The 18,937-nt window shown below is 35.9% G+C and overlaps 2 protein-coding genes across 3 annotated transcripts; both read left to right on the top strand.

Annotated features, from left to right (window-relative positions):
• Positions 1-2,362, top strand: LOC132204252 (translocon-associated protein subunit alpha). Its single transcript, XM_059632641.1, has 5 exons — positions 1-215; positions 451-630; positions 694-953; positions 1,507-1,777; positions 1,932-2,362. The coding sequence occupies exons 1-5, from the start codon at positions 149-151 to the stop codon at positions 1,991-1,993; spliced, it is 840 nt and encodes a 279-aa protein (XP_059488624.1). The 5' UTR covers positions 1-148; the 3' UTR covers positions 1,994-2,362.
• Positions 2,363-8,616: 6,254 nt separating this feature from the next.
• LOC132204486 (amyloid beta A4 precursor protein-binding family B member 1-interacting protein) lies at positions 8,617-18,937 on the top strand. Of its 2 annotated transcripts, XM_059633012.1 has the most exons (5): positions 8,617-8,845; positions 13,531-13,746; positions 16,198-16,353; positions 16,659-17,325; positions 17,636-18,937. In XM_059633012.1, the coding sequence occupies exons 3-5, from the start codon at positions 16,205-16,207 to the stop codon at positions 17,921-17,923; spliced, it is 1,104 nt and encodes a 367-aa protein (XP_059488995.1). In that variant the 5' UTR covers positions 8,617-8,845; positions 13,531-13,746; positions 16,198-16,204; the 3' UTR covers positions 17,924-18,937. The 2 variants fall into 2 exon arrangements, with proteins under 2 accessions (XP_059488995.1, XP_059488994.1); XM_059633011.1 differs by lacking the exon at positions 13,531-13,746 and having other exon boundaries at positions 8,619-8,845.

The following is an 18,937-nucleotide window of genomic DNA, read 5'->3' as shown; positions in this document are numbered from 1 at the left end:
GTGGCCGACTTGAGAATCAAATTCCAATACACATCACAAATAGCCGGTCGACCAAGTAGATGCGTTAAAATCGGTGCGAATCGCAAATCGATCGACATCTGGCCGACCGCCGACTGTTTTGCCGAATCCCGCGCCTTCCTCTGCCGAAATGAAGCTGCACCTCTGGCTCGGCGTGCTCGTTCTGCCCGCGATTCTCTTGTTAGCCTCCAACAATGGTGAGATTCGAAAAATTCTTCGCCTACTCAACCGTCGAATCTTTTCCTTTTACGTGGCCTAAAATTCGAAAATATGCATAAGATTTTCTCTTTTTATTCAAAATTAAGAGTTGAAGAATTCTTATCAGTGGCGCAATTTTTCATTTGGTCCGGTTTTCAGTCACAAATTTGGCCCTTTAATTCGGAACAGCTGTTTTTTGGCACAATTTTTCCTGATGAATTTTCCCTTTGGCAGTTCTTGTAAGGGCGGAGGACGATATCGACGATGAAGGTGTGGACGTCGAAGGTGAGGACCTGGAGGTCGAGACCTCCGTGACCGGTGACGAGGAGGCGGCAGAGCCGACAGGGCCTGGTGCCTCTCCCGACGCAGAAACAACCATTCTTTTCACCTCTCCGGTCGGCTCATCTAACCTGGGTTTGAAATAAATAAATTTGACCGATTTTGAAGACAAGTATTTATTTTTAAATCGCTTCACAGAACTGGCCGGCGGAAAGCTGGTCGAGTTCCTCGTCGGCTTCAGCAACAAGGGCAAGCAGGAGTTTGTCCTGGAGACTCTGGACGCGTCCTTCCGATACCCAATGGACTTCACCTTTTACATTCAGAACTTCTCGACCTTAGCCTACAGTCGACTGGTCAAACCTGGACACGAGGCCACGCTGGCCTACTCGTTTATTCCCTCCGAGGCTTTCGCTGGCAGGCCCTTTGGTCTGAGCATCAATCTCAACTACAGAGATGCCGTTAGTATTTATTTTAACTTTGAAGAAATCAAAGATTTTCTACTAAATTATTTTTCAATCATTTGCAAAGAACTTTAAATTTACTTCAAGAGTTTTGGGGTTTAAGAGACAATTATGAAAAATATTCAATTCTTCTCTATAAGATTTTATTTTTAAACCAGCCAAATTAAAAACAATAATGAATATTCAATTATCTATATTAATTTTATCATAGATTCTTCACTCTCTTTAAAAGTATAAAAAATGGGTTCGTCTTATACATTTTTCAGGCTCAATTTTTTTCAACAGTTCAAACCAATATAATTTTTTTTTCACTTTTAAAATGCAGGTACTTTTTTCTAGAAAATATATTTATTTTGGCCATTTTGAAAATAATATAACCATTATTCTCTTTTTTAAGTGATTGTCCATTTATCTATGCAATCTCTGTGGTTTTAAGAATTAAAATCCTCATTTGCAGATGATTTGAATAAATTTTTGCTCATTTAATAAATTATTTTATTTTCTTCTTTTTGAAAATTGATAACTTATTTCTATTCTTATTTTGTTACAGTCCGGTGGCTTCTTTAGGGAGGCCGTGTATAACGAAACGGTGCAGGTGGTCGAGTTGGACGAGGGTCTGGACGGAGAGGTGTTCTTCATGTACGTGTTCCTGGCAGCATGCGTGGTGCTGCTGCTGGTCGGCGGACAGCAGGTGCTCGTCTCTGTCGGCAAGAAGCGCGGCCACATTTCGCGCAAGCCGCAGCTCGAGACTGGCACCAACGACAACCCCAACGACGTCAACTACGAATGGCTGCCCAAGGACGCTCTCAAGAACCTCAACAGTCAGTCTCTTTTTCAAAAATTATTGATTAAAAAAAGAAATTATTTAGTGTCAGAATCTTACAAAAAACAAAATAAGTTAACCAATGAAATTTGTCTTTTTACGAATTAATTGGAAAATGCAATTTTATTACAAACAACATTTTTATTTAACAGATCAGCAGCGCTCGCCTAAGCAGAGCCCACGCCAGAGAAAAGCAAAGCGTAGCGACGACTGAATATTTTCATTCTCTCGTCTCCTCCACACCGTCGTGCCAACCGAAGAGACCAACTCGAACGAAACATCAAGAAAACCCTGGCACAAAAAACCCTCAGCTCATGTAAAACGGCGGTGGAAACAAAAAATTATTTATCGAAATCCGAGTGTGGTGTTTCGGAACAAAAAAGAAAGACAAATTGAGTACTTTTGATGAATGGATGCCTTTTTTATCTAGTGTATGAGTGCGTAGGCGAATGTTGTCGTAATTTTGGTTGAGTGAGACGCTTATTTTGTTTTCTCTTGTTTAATAATGGAATGGAGGAGCCCCGCCGCGGCCACATTTCCACGCCGCGGCGGTCTGTTGAAATAAAACTATAAATTTGTTAAAAAAAAAAACTAAATGAAGTTTGTCTTGCAACGAGCTGAGAAAAACGCAATTGCAACACATGAGCGTGTAGGCAGTGCCGCTCAGAATTATGATAATTAATAACTACACGAGTTGCACACACACTCTCCTATTTCGCAACTCGGCAACAGTTAACTCGTGAATCTCATCAGCAAGAGAGATAAAAGCCAAAGCGTGGATAGAAAAGGATTGGAATTTCGGGCAGGGCCATTTTGGTAGGTATGCAACCGGGAAGACACTCGAGTCAAGCAGGTTGCCTAACTTTGTAAATTTTGAGAATTCTCAGCACAGCCGACTTATTAAAATTCCTGACCACTATTTAGCGTTTTAATTAGATACAAAAATTAATTCGCCGAAAATTTTGGAATTATTATTTCAAGCACATTCCGCTCAATACTGAGACACCCACACGCCACGGCAGAGTACACACGGTGCGGCTCGGAGTGAGTGTTTGTGGCATTGACTGGGCGCGTGGGCAGCCTACGAGCGAGTGTTATGGAGTCATGCTTGGTTTGCTGCGGCAAATTACGCATCCTCATTTTTACTCGGAAAATGTATATTTTGACTCGTAACGATAAAAAAAAGAACAAAAATAAGAAAATAAAACAACGCATATGTCTCATAAAAAGCAAAAATATGATATGAAGAAAAGTGACAAATTTCACATTATTTTTTATTTATTAATGGCACAATAAAGAAAGTTTTAAACTTTAAATAAAAAATTCAGCCCGTTTCCTTGTTTGTCCTCGTTTCTTGCACGTGTTTTCGTGTGGCTTTGGTGCGCATCCTTTGAGGAAAATGAAAAATAATTCTCGCAAGTCTGCAGCCGCGGTGACTAACAGAAAAGAGTTAAGCGATGATAATTACTCGGCAGCACCACTTCCTCTCGCGCTCCTCATTTATTTATACATATATAAATTTGATATTCAAATGCCACCGAGAGAGTGATTCACCTTTTTGTCTGATGCGCTCGCATTGCGCCACAGGCCCCATTGTTATAACGTTGCCGCGCCTACGCGGCCGCTTCCGGTGCAATTTGTTGTGTTTTTTTACTCCTTTGTGCGCCCCGCGTATATGCATATGCGTGCGCGCTGCCTTTTCGAGGATAAATACGAGAATAAATTAATTTGTAATTACAAACAAACATATAAACACCGCCGTGTATAAAAATATGCTTTACAATTAATTAAATTTGAAAATGTTGAGGTAGAAACAAAACTAACAAGAAAGCAGACCTTGGTGGTGATTTTATCACAAAATGCAGCTTAAAATGAATAAAAAAGTAAACATTTTTATTAAGCAACATGTCCTTGGTAATGAAAAGTTGCTTTTGTTAGAACAAGAATAAAATTAAACATTAATATTATTATATTTTAATTTGTTTTTTTATCTGTCGAATACAAAAAAAATCAAGATTTTGAACCCATTTATTTTCAATTAATTTACTATTCTATAAGTTTTTCTGTCTTCATGTATCTATTTTATGCTTGAAATTTATAGATGAATTGCATAAAATAATGAAAATGAGAAAGTTCATATGATATTTTATAATTTATTTAAAAAAGGACGCTTTAAATTCCAGTATAAATCATAACTCTGTTTCAAGAATGCCAATTTTAATTCACAATATTTTTTCTATTAATTTATGTCCGGCAAAGATCGAAATAAGTTTAAATTAAAATATCAATTTTTATATTATTCTTTATTGACTTTAATATGATAATGTTTAAATTTTACCCAAATATTTCCAAAAATTAATTGTACAATATATAACAGCAATTAATTTACATTCAATTTGTATTTAACACTTTTTGGCTTCCTTCTAACTTCTGGTTCAATGAAAATAATACACAAATCTGGGCTTGTATTAATGGCCTTTTGAGTTAAGTCGTCTGGCAGACGGATTAATTTGGTTTTAATCGGGGAAATAAAAACAATAATCGTTGGCGGGTTTCGCAACGATTTCGCCACCCAATATAAGAGTCACGCGACGGATATATTCGAGTCTGACGCGTGCACAAACACACGTTTGAGTTTTACGTGAGAGAGTCAGTGTATGTATAAAAGGGGCTGCTGCAGGCGCAGGTTCACAAAACACACCCCAAAATAGCCACGCACGGCCTTGGGAGTGCGAGCGGCGGAAAATCAATTTTTCCCGCCGTCCCTACAACTCGATCCGAAGAGAGACTCTCGCTCGGGGTCATGAATGACCTAATGGATTGTGAGCCCCCGCGTCACTCCATGTGCACACACAAAGCCCGAAATAAAACGCACAATCTCGCACCGCCGATCTCTTCTGTGTGATTTTCATCAAAGCTCTTTTAAAACCACAAGGGCGCAGAAAAAATAAATCTACCCTTTCTAACCGTGGTCGTATTTGCTAGAAGAACTAAAAAGTTAAAAAATACACTTCGTTTCAATCTTTAATTAAGTAACATAAATTAGAAATTGTAATTGATTTTTTCGAATCAAATTAGCTGAATTTGATGCTCAGATCAATTGTTGTCAGCATTTTATGGATATTTTTTAATTTTATGAAAGATTTTGATTATATATTTTTTTATGTCATTTAAAATTCTGGCAAAAAGTCAATTAGAGACTTTTTAGTTAAATAGAAATAAATTATAAAAATGAACCTGTAGCATGTATGAGGCCTTTTTTTATCTTGGAATTAAGTTTAAAAAAATTAATTGCCGTTGGTGGTGTCGTTTTTATCTTTCAATCAAATTTCTTTTATTAATTTAATTTCACAATTTGAATAATATAAAATCCAATAAAATCAGCATAAAAAACTAGTTAAGTCACAAAAGAGACTTTCAGTTTCAAGTTTGAAATAATTATAAAACATTACTTGCTGAAAAATGCAGGAAATAATTAAAGAAAAATATAAATTATGCGGGCTTTCAGCAAGTTGATTGTGCATTTTACGTCGTCGCGTTTTGTATGTACGAGGAAAATTGTGAATTGACGCACAAAAAACAGAAATCAAGAAAGCAATTTCCTGTGTCCCTCTTTCTTTTCGCCTCAGTGGAAAATCACACACTTTGCCGAGGGGTCGAGTTACTTCCTTTTGTGATAAAAAAAAAAAAATAGTTCAGGCACGCAGCACGTGCAGGATGGACTAAAAAAATTCCATTTCAAGCTGAAAAAAATTTGCACTAACTTTTTTTTATAATTTTGCGTGACGTGAAAGTTTGATATGATGAAAAAAAAAATTGAATAGCCGATAGCTTAGTAAAAAAAAATATGAAGAAAAATCATTCTTCTTACAATAAAAAAGAGGCGGAAAGGAATAAAATATAATTTAATTGTGTTTTCTGCTATAAAAAACAGCGTTTGATAAATTTTGATGATGATTTCTGTTTTCTCATTAGCAACAGTTTCTATAGATAACATTTTTCCAAGAACCGAACGTGAATAAGAAAAATATAAATACATTGTGGGAGTTGAGAAGATCAAATTTTTTCAAAAAATAATTATTATTCAGTAATGCCATTTTTTTTTTTTTTTTAAATTGGACTGAAAACAAAAATAAATTCAATGGAAGCTCATATAAATTTATGGAAGACGGTTCGGTGAAGATTCTCTGTAGTATAATTTGCAAATTATTAAATTGGCTTGAGAAGAACCAGGATAATTAAAAAAAATTCAGATTGATATTTGTGAAGAATAAATTAAAGATATTTGTTAGAATTTAAAATTGAGAAGTGCATTTTTAATAAATATTTTTTTTGCAATATCAAATCAAACCCGGCAATATCCAGGCAGTTTTGTTATCCACTCCGGTGCTCACACTCAATTTTATGGGTTCTCATTCTTGGAATATTTCGCTGTTGCTGCGAATGTAATCTTTTCGAGTATAAAAAAGTCGCTGCCTCGGCCGGGTCGAGTAGAGCGACTGGATTTTCTTGTTTTCTCTCTGTGGCGCGCGCGTATGTACCATTTTTGTGAGTATAAAGGCCGGGGCCGTCGTAACCGAGAGCGTAGTGGGATGAGTAGGAAATACCTGCGGCTGGTTGTGAAGAGATTTTATTGTGCGCGCCGCCCCGACGACCGACCCACCGCCCACCCGTGCCTGGTAACAGCGCGCCCAGGACCTTCTTTCTTTCTTTGCGCCTTTGTCTCTCGATCGTGGCCACGGCGACGAAATATGATCGCCTGCCATGACAACCGAAAGAATAAAATTCCCCAAATTGAAAATCGGAACACCTACGAAGAAATCTATAGGGCTTCGCCAAAAATTCCAGGTCCATAAAGAGTCTATAAAATGTTAGAAAGAAAATCTACTCCTAACAGGGCTATAAGCACAAAGGTTGATTTTATTAGCTTTCATTTCCTCATTAAAAGGAAATTTATATAAACTTGTAGAAAAATTTGGTGAAATTTGTGCAAAATTGGAAATTGCAAATTATTTCAAAGCCATTTTTCCTGGAACAAAAAAGTCCCAAACAGAATTTATTATTTTTTCTCACTTTCTGCGATATCGATCCTGCTCTCTTGAAAATAAAAATTATTATAGGCAAAAAACAGAAAAATGAGTAAATTTGTTTAAAAGTCTTCTTGCCGGAAAAATCACGAAACTCTGCCATATATTTTCTGTTTGAAAGTGAAATAAGATTGCATGTGAATAAATAAATTGGATCAATTTAGCCCGTAAAATTTGACAGAGAGAGTGTTTTTAACTTATTATTGATTTAATTATTTCTGCCCAAGAAAATGTCAACCGAGGCTCACAGCGGTGAATGGTTTTTACTCATTTGATCTTGGACTTTTTAGCATAATTTTTGCCTATTTGTAATAAAAATCACCGTTTTTCTCCCAACAATTGTTTTCTCTTTCAATATCTAATTTGTGTTACAATTTTCAAACATAAAATTATGTTGTTACAATAAAATCAAAGCAATTTTCTTTATAAAAAAAAATATGGCCTCTGCTTTGTTCGCAAGAAAATTATTGAAAATTAAAGCGCAAAGAGAGTGGAGGAAAAATAAGAAAGCTGTTTGAAAAAAATAACAAACAAAACAAAATCAGAGGTATTTTCTAAAAAAAAAGCATTTCCCCCCCTTTTTTTTAAATGTTTAATTTTACTTCAAATGTCACAATTAAGAGATAAGAAAAAAAGCTAAATAAAATTTTTGATCAAATCTTTTTGTAATAGGCTCTGAAAATTCCTGAGGGCAAATTTAAAAATTGAAAACTCAAAATTGATCAAAATAGTTTTACGGATACAACTGTACAATTTTCGTGTTTATGTTAATGCAAAAAGGTATTTTTTTCATTTATTCCATTTTTTTTTCATCAAATTTATTTTAGTTAATAGTTTTGATTGCTTGAGCTCTGATTTATAACAGTATCAAGTTGTTTGGGTTTTTCCCTCCTTGAAGAATTTAGAACAAAAGTGAATTAATTTGGAAACTATTTATTTTAAGAAGGTTGAAACAATTATTATTTTTTATTCAAAAATAGTAGTTCAGATTTTCTTTCTCCCATCCTTTAATAAAAAGTCGAGCCCGAAGTTATGCGGCGCGAGCACGACACAAGATTATGTACCTCTAGCAAAAGGTACTAAAAAACTGTTTCTTTTTTTACGCGCGCTCTCAAGAATGAATGTGGTTGGAATTTGTATGTGCGCGGCCGGTGTTTGTGGGAAACTATAAACTCCCAGGGGGAATTTTATTTGTCCACAACTTATTTTCCCCATCGGACTGAATTTTTAAAATAAAAATTATTCGGACGCATTTAATTTTATAAACTCCTCGCGAGAGAGAAATTAAACACTACGCCAAATAGAAGAGACTGCGAGGAGTTTGAGGAGCAACGAGAGAGAGAGACCTTCACACAATACGGGACGATGGACGGCCTTGGGCAGAAGCAATGACGCCGGGGCTTGTTGAAGAGAGAGAGAAAAAAAACTCGGGCCCGGCTACACAAGGGGAAGTAGCGTAAAAGAGCGACACGAGAAGGAGAGAGTAACATACCAGAAGCGGCGCAAGGAAGGGGGACCATAGTAAATTGTGCAGCCAACCCGACACCCACCCGAGTCAACACCGATCGCGGCCAAATCCGGAACCAACCCCGTTCAAAATTCAAAAACCGACTTCAATTCTCAAACCAAGTCCCAAATTCGAAAGAATTTTAAAAATCGGATCAGAATTGCTGGAGTTTTGGGCCGAACTGAGAGTTCGGCGGTCTCTGTCAAGTTGGCACCGTGCGGAAGGTTCGGAATTTTTTGAGGGCGGCGCTGGCGTCGCTCCGTCCGTCGTCCGTCTGTTGCTACTGGTGCTATTATTGCGAGTATATATTGCGACGAGGCCGTCCGTAGTAGTGCGAAAAGAAGGGCAGGTGCGGCACCGCGCGACCTCTGACCTGTCACGCGCCATGTCTGGGGACAGTCGCCCGTGAGTCGGTGGTCGATCGGCTCCAGTGTCCGAACACCCACCCTCCGCCGTACATTCGCATCGCGCGGTGAGTTTGTTATTTTTTACACATCCTCTTTTTCCTCTCTCACACATATAAATGCGCCGGTGTTATTTCGAATCGTTGCTTGGCACCGGCGCCTACGTGTATACCGAGATTTAACTCCCATTCACCCTGATATTCTCCGGGTTAAACTTGGGTGTAAATACCGACCGACGGCGCGCACTTACGTCATTGATATTTAAAACGGAGAGCTCGAGAGAAAGAAAAAGAGTGAAGATGAAGAAGAAGAAGAAGTTTGGTGTCTTCTTCTTCCTTCGGCTCCGCGCGCACGAGGAAAAGAAGTCTTGAAATTAATCAGCGCCAGGCAAACTAACATGACTCACTCTAGCAATTAGACTCGTTTCTAGAAAATTTATATGATATAAATTTTCATTCGATATGTGTATTAAAATTCGTTTCTATAATTTGAATATCACACGTTTCCTTTTTTTTTAAATACAAGATAATAATTTTTTTTTATTTCCTCCTTTAAAGTATCAATTTTTACAAGGAACATACAAAAAAAAAATGTTGGTTTAGAAACAACACAATTCTTTATTTTCCGTGCAATTTGATTTTCACTAAAATAATCTGAGAGAAATTCTGATTTTTTTTTTTTTGTCGACGTACCTATTGAATTTATTTTCTCCGTCTTAATTGTGGTGATATGAACGTGATTTGCTGAATTTTTTACTTATTTTAATTGGGCCGATTTAGAGGTAAAAAATACTTTAGAAAATTTCAATAAGAAAAAAATGGTAAATTAAAAATTCAGTGCTCCAAATATATTTAATTTTTCTTACTATATATCCTACTTGGAACTAGCATCAAAAAAGCAAAGCTTTATAATATAGAAAAAAATTAGCATCAAAATTAATCAAGCGTTTTTTCTGTCTTTTTTTTGCTAAAGCCCCTCATTATTTTCTCTTTGGCTAATTCTAAAATTGTCATTGTCATTGTATACAAGTGAACTCTTATTTCAGAACTTTTGCAAATTGTTCAACCCGATAAATTAATTGCGTCGCGAGAGATTAAATTTTAATAGCACGACAATTCAATAAATAACAATAATATACATAATTTTGGTTCGTAATTTTTTACTTAAAAGGTTAGAGCACCGTTTAATTGAAGAAAAAAACTTTTAAACAATTGTTCTTGAAAAATCAATTTTTTCAAACAATGTGGCAAGATTTGCGCATCACGACACATGTCAACAATCAGAGTAAATTTTAATTGTTCCAAAGTTTTCCGATTTGTAAAAACTTGTCTAAAAAGCCTAATAAATTCAATTTCAATCATGGAATTTTAATAATAGGCTTAAAATTTAAATTATCGGTGAATTTTTGAGTTAATATTCCATTCTAAGTTTTCAAATTGTAAAAGAACAAATTAACAACCAATGCTATAAAACCGACTGTAAATTTCTAATTATGTTTAAAAAAATAGAATTTGTAATTTTAGCCCTCAAATACATAAATTCATCAAATTAAATAGAAATTGCTCAAAACACTACTCAAGTCAAGAAATTTAAATATTCTTTTGTTGTTATTTATAAAATACGTGCATGAATTTGTTGAAATTTGTTTCAATCGCTAGCCAAATATTAAAATTTTTACAATTGCATAATATTAATAAATTCATCGACCTTTGAAAATTAACTTGTTTCTTTCAAGCAAGAGTGCCTGATAAGATGTGCGTTGACAAGCGCAATTAATTTCTTCTTATCTAAAAAATGCGGACAAAAACAAAATCCCAAGTAGTCTCTGGGCTGAATCAACTGGAGGCAGCCATTCGTTCATTAACAGCAAAACTAATCAATGAAGAGGAAACAATCTGTCGATTCACGGTCGTAATCGCTGCTCTCGGAGGAAATTAATACACAAACGTGAAGGAGAGGAATTTTCACGCGTGTTTGGGCCTCGTCGAAAGTAGTTTTTGAGGGTTGCTGGTGCAGACGAGGGGAGGCGAGGGGGAGCCTCTACCTGCGCGATTTAGCCTCTTCTTCTCATTTATACAACCCGCACCGCACAATGGGCCTTTTCATGCAGTTTGGCGCCAGTGAATCCGTCCGTCGCTTCTTTTCTCGATGGTTTCACACACTCACGCACTACATTGTAAAAGAAGCAGCAGAGAGGAATTTCCTTCGCCGCTCCGGGCGCGTATCTCGCGCACAAAAAAAAGTGGCCGCGCCGAGTCCCATTCCACGGCGCGGACCGACCGACGGAGGAAAAGTTGAATCCACCCGCCACGCACTGCAACACACATTCCAACGCCTCAAATCAACACAAAACACACGATATGTTTGGCCCAAATAAATTTAAATATTTTATAAAAACCAATTTAAGACAAATTTGATTGTTATTTTAAATTAATTGTTCTGCTTAAGAACGACCCGGTTGTAAGGATTGGCTTTAGCTAGAAAAAAAACGGCCCGATCAATTTTGATGGTAATTTTTTAACTCCAATAGCAATGGTTTGTAAATTTTAGTTTAAAGAAGACGTAGTAAAAAGAAATGAATTTTTGAAAGAACAATTTCCGTTACACTTCATCAAAATAAAATCAAAATTGCAGGATAAAATAAAATGAGATGGACGATCAAAGTTATTTTCTGTGATATTAAAATACAAAAGAGTCAAAAGCAATCTTTGAGAGTTTTAAATATTAAACGTCATAATATGTAGTGAATGAAAATCAACCAACTTATGCTCCAATTTTAGAAACTTTTGCTGATCAGTTAAATAGAGAAGACTAAAACTTTAAAATTTGCTTATCAAAGGCACAATAATATGTAATAATAATTATATAAATAAAGTCGTATAACATCACCATAATTATATTAAATATACGAAATTGAAAATTAGATTCAAATCAGAATATTTTTTTTCAATTTAACCAAGGATTTTATCTAAAATGATAATTTTCCTTCAAAAGATCAATTTAATAGAAAGTTTTTATTAAAACTGAAACCAGAAAGAAACATTTACAGTGCCTGAGGAAAAATTATTCATTTTCTAGATTTTTATAGATTTCAATATTTTGAAAATAGATTGAAATCAGAATTTATTTAAAGGAAAATTCTACCAGATGTGCATAATTCAATTTAACTCTACGAAAATTAATTTGTGTAGGAAATACGATGAACTATTTTTAAGATATGAAAGATTTTTCCTTTACCGATTTTTTTGTATAAGATTAAAGCGCAAATATAAAAAAAAAACGTTTGTTTAAGCAAAAATTAATAACAAGCACACGTGGCTTTACAGAAATAAGAGCTTCTGCGAAACCTGAGCAGAATTATTATTATTATTTTTTTTTTCAAAATCGGTTGCAAAACGTATAACCAGTTGCGTGTTGAGCAGTTTTTCGTGTCCGGTGCGTGGAAAATACGCACGCTATCTCTCGTGGTGACACGTTGGTTGGTTGGTGAGTTGTTGAAAAATTTATGATACAAACTCATCCGTTTGAGCAAATTTTGGGCGTTTACCATCGCCATTAAAAATTTAAAACAAAAACGAAAATAATTAAAGAATATTCCAGAGAAAGAAATTTTTCCACTTCTAAAGGCTGCATAGATAAAAAAAAAATGTTCATCGCTAGAACTTTCCATTAATTTTGTCAATTGCAAATTTGAAGGTCAAAACTTGTGAATTTGAATTTTTGAAATTCTTTTTTAAATTGACATTAATTTTGAAAAATTTGCAATTCTGCTAGCGAAATTTCAGTGTTGCCCTCGCTAAAATTGTTTTTCTACTAGATATAAATTTTATGTAACAAATTCGATAAATAAACACAAATAATTATAATTAAGAATTAAAAAAGAAATAAGAATTCAAGTTTTGTTTTTTCCCCGACATGCGATTGAAATTCAAAGCCGACAAATGAGAAATATTCCTTTTTTTGGTTCAAAAAGACCAATTTTAAACTCAGATTTATCTGAAATAGTCCCAATTTTCATTTATTCCTAAAAGTGAAAAATTAAAAGCCATTCCATATTAATTATAGTTTAATTTTTTTCTAAACTCTATGCCATGATTTTTAAGCAGAAGGAAAAACAATCCATATTCGTGAAAATACAACGTTTTTAATGAAATTTATTTTTTCCATCTATTTTTCGAAAAATTTAAGAAAATTAAAAATCATATTCCATGAAAGCATCAAAATTGTCCCGAAACTTGAAACTTTTGGCAGAAATCTCAAAAAGTTCTTTTATTATTTAAATATTATAACAACGTTTGATGAGTTTCCTCAAAATTACTAAAATCCGTTAACAGAATGAATTGTAGTTTGCAAATTAATAAATTTTACCAGTTTTTCATACACATTTTGTTGCAAAAGTTGAAAATTCCCCTTAAAAGTTGTACCAGGATTGGAATTAATGAATAAATCATATTGAATGCCTTCGGGGATGAAAAAAAAAACTTTCCGAAGAACAAATGGACTTTTCGCAGAACGAACGGGACTCGGGTTTTCTGCGAAATTTCTCTGCCGAGCGGAGGCGGCAGGGTTGGCGGGGGTAGGTCGGGGGTTGGCCCATCTGCGTTGGCGTTGGCCGGGTTGCTACGCGAGTGGTGAGGGAGCGAGCGGGGATTCATTCACTCTCTTCTCTGATACACGATATTGATCCCCGCAACACTCCACGCGCACACACACACACACTCTCACCACTCCAGGGCCTGCGCTTTGTTTCAAGGCAGCTTCTTTTCACCCCTGCCGCTGCTGCCGACTCACACACACGCAAGTTCAAGGTTGCCTACCAACGGGTCGGCGCCACCAAATGTCGTCGGCGCCCGCACCGTCGTCGGCACCGGACGCGCAGCCCAGGCCGAAGCGCCGCCGTTTTCCGCTCGCCAATTTCTCAATGGCTCGTCCGTAGTCCGCCGCAGCTTGTTCGCCACCCGACATACGTGTGAGTTTTTTTCCCAACACGCACATCTAACTAGGCTAGGGGGAAATTCGCACCAATTTAGGTGATTTTTCAGGTACAAAAGAACTAAAATTGTGGAAATGGTGATCGTTTTTGTATCAAAATTAAGTTCCCTAGGCTGATTTCAGTTGAAAATGTTTTTCAATTTCTTTATTTTAGGGTAATTTTAAATTATAAAAATATTACAGGGCCAATTTTTAGATATAATTAATTTTGAAAATTCTTATACAAAACAAGGAATAATTTCAAAAATTCCAATTTGCTTGATATCTACAAATGTAGCAGAAAAATTAGCATCAAAATTAATTGGGCTGATTTGTTTTTGCAAAAGCCTCTTTCTAAATAGGAATTTTAACCAATTTATTTCATTTCCGATCTAAAATTTATTCTATTTCTTTTCTAAAGCATTGGATATGCCGATTTTTAAATAATTTAAAAACCTTTTCCACATAAATATGACCACGAGTTCAGAATTTTGGAAAATCTTAATTGAATACTGTAGGGAAAAATTCCAATTATATAAAAAAAGTTCAACTTGAAAGACCCTAAAAAAATATTACATAAGTTTTTCTTTTTTGTTTATGTATTTGCAGCTCAATGTGGGAAAATATATAATTTAAGAAATCCTGAATGCTGAATTAATTTTTAAAGGGTTTGAACACGTTACTGAAATTAAAAAATACAGAAATTTTGGTTGAATATCAAATAAGAAGAAAAATTGGCTATTCTGCGCGTCAGTCTTTTTGATATAATTGATTTTTATTTGTCAAAATTATTTCATTTGTTACATTTCAATTGTTGAAAAGAAAGGAATTGTTGGACAAAACGGCACCACCACTAGCATCAAGAATTTTGCCAAAACTTCCGAGATCAATATTTATGAATAATTATCGAATCCAATCGAATCCTTTTTAATTTTTATCTTCCACTGTTGATTGACTAAACAAATTTTCATTTGTTTTTGTCCAATATTAATTTAATTAAATTAAATTACAAAAATCTTATTGAATTCTTCATTTAGGATAAGTTTTCAAGTGATTTCCAAGCCCTCTTAAAACAAAAATAGCTATAAAAACCCTGCTTACTGTTTACAATTTTGACGGTCCAGTCGAACTTTAGATTGAAATGACCCTTTGAAGATTATATTTTGCCCAAAATTAGCGATTCTTCTCTGCAAAGGAATTTTTATAATCATTTTTTCAAATAACAATTTTTTTAACAATTCACAAATTAAACCAATTTTAATTCATGCTTTTTATTTCACGGTTTTTCTGAATCGTCTGCCTCCATTTGCATAATATTTTGCAGCTGACACAAGAAAAGTTACAAATCAAAAGTGTCACTTTCAGCAAATTCAAGAGGCCTCCAGTTATTACAATCCATATCGCGCCATGAAATTGACGAATCGTACTTTGCAACCTCTCGGCTGCATAAAATTAATTCCGATGCGTTTTTTTTTTCTCTCTCTCACTATCAGTCTGCTGACGAGTCGGAAAATTTTATTCCCATTGAATAATGCTTGACAAACAAGCCCATTAGAAATGTGCACCGGTGGCTGAATATTATTGACGCGGCGCACAATTTAAATGTCACGAGCCGGCCGGGGAATGCAAGTTAGTGGCCAAAATGTTGCGAGACAATAGCGCGAGCGGAATTCTCTCATTCGGTTGCAACAACCATGAATGAAGCGCGGCCGATCGATATAAATGCATCTCAATGGACGGACGGACGCGTCGCCACTAGTCGCTCTCGCATATTAGCTCCCTTGAAATATTTATTCATGCTTTCCGATAATTATACGCACGTGAATCAAAAATCACGTTGAGGTTTTAAAAAGCACGGAGAGCCACGAGATGGGAAATGTGTGCTTCCCCTTTTAAAATGCGAATTAAGATGTTTAAATTGTGTTGAAAATATCAAGAAAATTTTCCAGGTTCAAAATTTTCAAAGAAAAGCGACTAAGAAAAATGTGGAAAAATTTTGATGTTGACTTTGTTTTAATTAAATCAAAATTAAAAATAGTTATTTAAAAAAAAAAAACAATATTAATAAACTTACGCAACTATTTTCAATAAAATTCGACAATATCGACTACTTTGTCAGAAAATTTTGCGTTAAAATTCAGTGTATTTATTTAAGGTTCAAATCCACTTTTCGAGAAAAATATTAAATTAATAATTGGTCCAGCAGATATAATTACTAATTTTTATTAATTTTTTACATAAACTGTAGTTAATGTGTAATATCTTGAAGAATAAAACGGTAAAATTACGAGATCCCTGAAAATTTTTCTAAAAATAATTTGGAAATTTTCACAAATGAAAATAAATAATTTGAGCTTTCATTGAACTTAAAACTTCCCAAAATTGAATAATGCTCTTTCAGAATTTCTTTTAAAAGTTGTAACTAAGTTTTTATCCATTTTGTCTGCAGATTTCTGATGCTGTCGACAAGCTCGAACCTTCTCGCCGCGAAGCAGCCGCCGACAGTCAGAGCCATGACCTACGACCCTTACCTCACCAACTCGGCCGCCTCCAACGAGGCAAAGGTCCCAGAGTTCCTCAGACCTCTGCCCAAGCCCGCGGCAAGGTAATTGCAACTGAAGAAATTCAATCCTACTTTGATTTATAAATTTTTCAAATAACATTTTTAATTTTTTTTTGAAAATTTCAAGTTAAATTGCTGAATTGCACATTTTTTTCAAGAAAATGTTCTTCATTAAATGAAAACTTGAAAATATCTGTTAATTTATTAAGATTTGGAGATCCAAGTTTTGAAAAATTAACATGTTTAATCCAGTTTTTAATTTTGAGCATAAAATTTATCTTTTGAACAATTTTTTAAGATTTATGATTGATATTAAAAAAAAAAACTAAATTTAATTTAATTCTCAGGTACACGGCAGGGGAGGTGAACAACTTCATGCCCAGTTACGGCGCCGTCAGGATGATGGGCAAGATGGCATACCCGCACCCCCACCCTGGGCCGCACCTTCACCACCACCACCACCCGCTCCAGCAGGACGACGTGGCCGTCAACCTGATGCACAAACAGGCAGGGCAACTGCCCTTGCAGTACTTCCCCTCCCACGCCTACTCCAACACCCCTCCCCTCTACTTCAACTCGGCCATGCCGCACCAGTTCAGTCTGCAGCCCCAGCAGCAGCCCCCTCGGGCCTTCAACTTGGCCCCCTCGCCCAAAATGGTCCCCGCTCGCGCCCCTCCTCCGCCGCCTCCGGTGCCGCCCCCACCCCCGCAGCAACCCTTCAAAGTGCCCTCGGGCAAGGAGGGCTCCATGAAGCACCGCCTGCTGACCCCCGGCAGGGCCGAGGAGCCCCCGAAAAAGACCAAGAGCCACTTCGCCAGGGGCTCCCTGATCAAACTGACCAACGAGCGGGTCGTCCGGATCGAGGACATCCGGACGGAGGACTTTGTCTTTGCTGCCGAGAAGTGTCCCGCGCTCAGACTCGACCCCTCCACTGTGGTGCGCATTGCCGAGAGCGTCGTCAAACCCCAGCAGGCCCTCGTCGTCCTCAGATACGGACCAGACCAGCAACATCAGGTTTCAAATTACTCAAAGAATACAAATTTATTATCAAAACTTTATAAAAAACAAAAAAAAATATATAAAATGTATTTTTAAAAATTAATTATTTACAAAAGCATTGGAAAAAATATCGAAATATAATTTATGTTTTTAAATATAAAAATAATACTGTTAATAAGGGATATTTAAAAGAAATGAATTAAATATAATAAACCAATAATATTCATTGAATATTTTAAATAAAAACATTAAACAATATATATTTTTTAAAAATCAGTTGAAATTTTTCTTCTTTAAATTTTGACTAATTTTGAATTCTTTGCAGATTGTGGAGATGGAGGTGGTGCTGGAGCACCCGTTTTTCGTGTACGGCAAGGGGTGGTGCTCGGTCTCGCCAGAGCGGAGTTTGACCTCGTTCGACCTGCCCTGCGTGCGTCTGAGCGTGGGCGACACGTGCGTGTCGCTGTCGCCGCGGCTGCCGGCGCCGACCGCCCCCGCCTCCCTGAAGCGCCGCTGGTCGGCGCCCGACCACGCCGCCCTCCTCCTCCAACAAGACTGTGCCTCCCAGGACAAACGGACTAAGCACTCCGCCGACGTCAGAAGCAGGCAGTGACCTCCTCCTACTCAAATCGTTTATACAGTTGATTGAGACACTATACTTGTGTGCAAATTACAGAAAAAAATAATGCGCTTTGCTTATTCGTTCTGCACAAAAGATTGTTATTATTTGTCATGAGAGAGATCAGTGGAATCTCAATGAAAAATCACAAATTAAAATTTAAAACTCCTTGTCAATGTGATACACGGCTCCGCAAATTTGCCACCGAATCTCAAATTTTAAACTTTCTGTTTATGATAAAACCATCTAAAAATAAGAATTTCTATTTTGTTTGGTTGAAAATTTTAGAGAAAATTATTGAGAAATTAACAATAATGGATGATTATGCAATTTTATATTTTAAATTTTCTTTCAGCTTTGAATTTTTCATCCAATTTACATTTCTGATACTTTTGTGCCGATTTATTAATTTAAAGCACAAATTACAAATTACAAATCTCATATTAATTGTGAAAAATTTTATACAAAACCCTTAAAGGAACTGGAAACTTTCAGAAAATACAAATTTTTGACTGAAAATGATTTTTATTGGCTGGAAGTTTCCAGTCAATTTAAGAAAACTTTCAAAACTCCGTTAATTTTGTTTTTCAAGCAACTCAGCAGCTTTAAATGTCGTCACCTGAGCCTTTTGCTGGATGAAATTATCAGACGGAAAAAGTATTGACAAAAAGTACAATTGTAATTTTAGAAACGATCCACTCGCGAAAAATCTGTGTGCGAGACAATCTTTCTCAAGAATCAATCCGTGTGGAGCCAAGAAGTGCTTGTAGAAAATTTACACGTATAAAAATAAACTAAATGTGAGTGCAAAATTCATGCAGTGCATCTCGTCGCAAATGAGAGTGCCTTCAGCGATTGAAATTAATTTCGAATCGAATATGGACAAATAAAAGTTTCCTGCCGCAAATTATTATTATTGTTACACGAGATAATTCTAAACGAAATTTTTAAACGAAGCACACAACAATTATTATGTTGACGGGGATCAGTGACAAATTAGATTGTAAA

This window comes from Neocloeon triangulifer, unplaced genomic scaffold (assembly GCF_031216515.1).
Source record: "Neocloeon triangulifer isolate White Clay Creek 2 clone unplaced genomic scaffold, ASM3121651v1 ptg000022l, whole genome shotgun sequence".
In the NCBI taxonomy this organism is placed as follows: domain Eukaryota; kingdom Metazoa; phylum Arthropoda; class Insecta; order Ephemeroptera; family Baetidae; genus Neocloeon; species Neocloeon triangulifer.
This window is presented reverse-complemented; position numbering and strand designations above follow the sequence as displayed.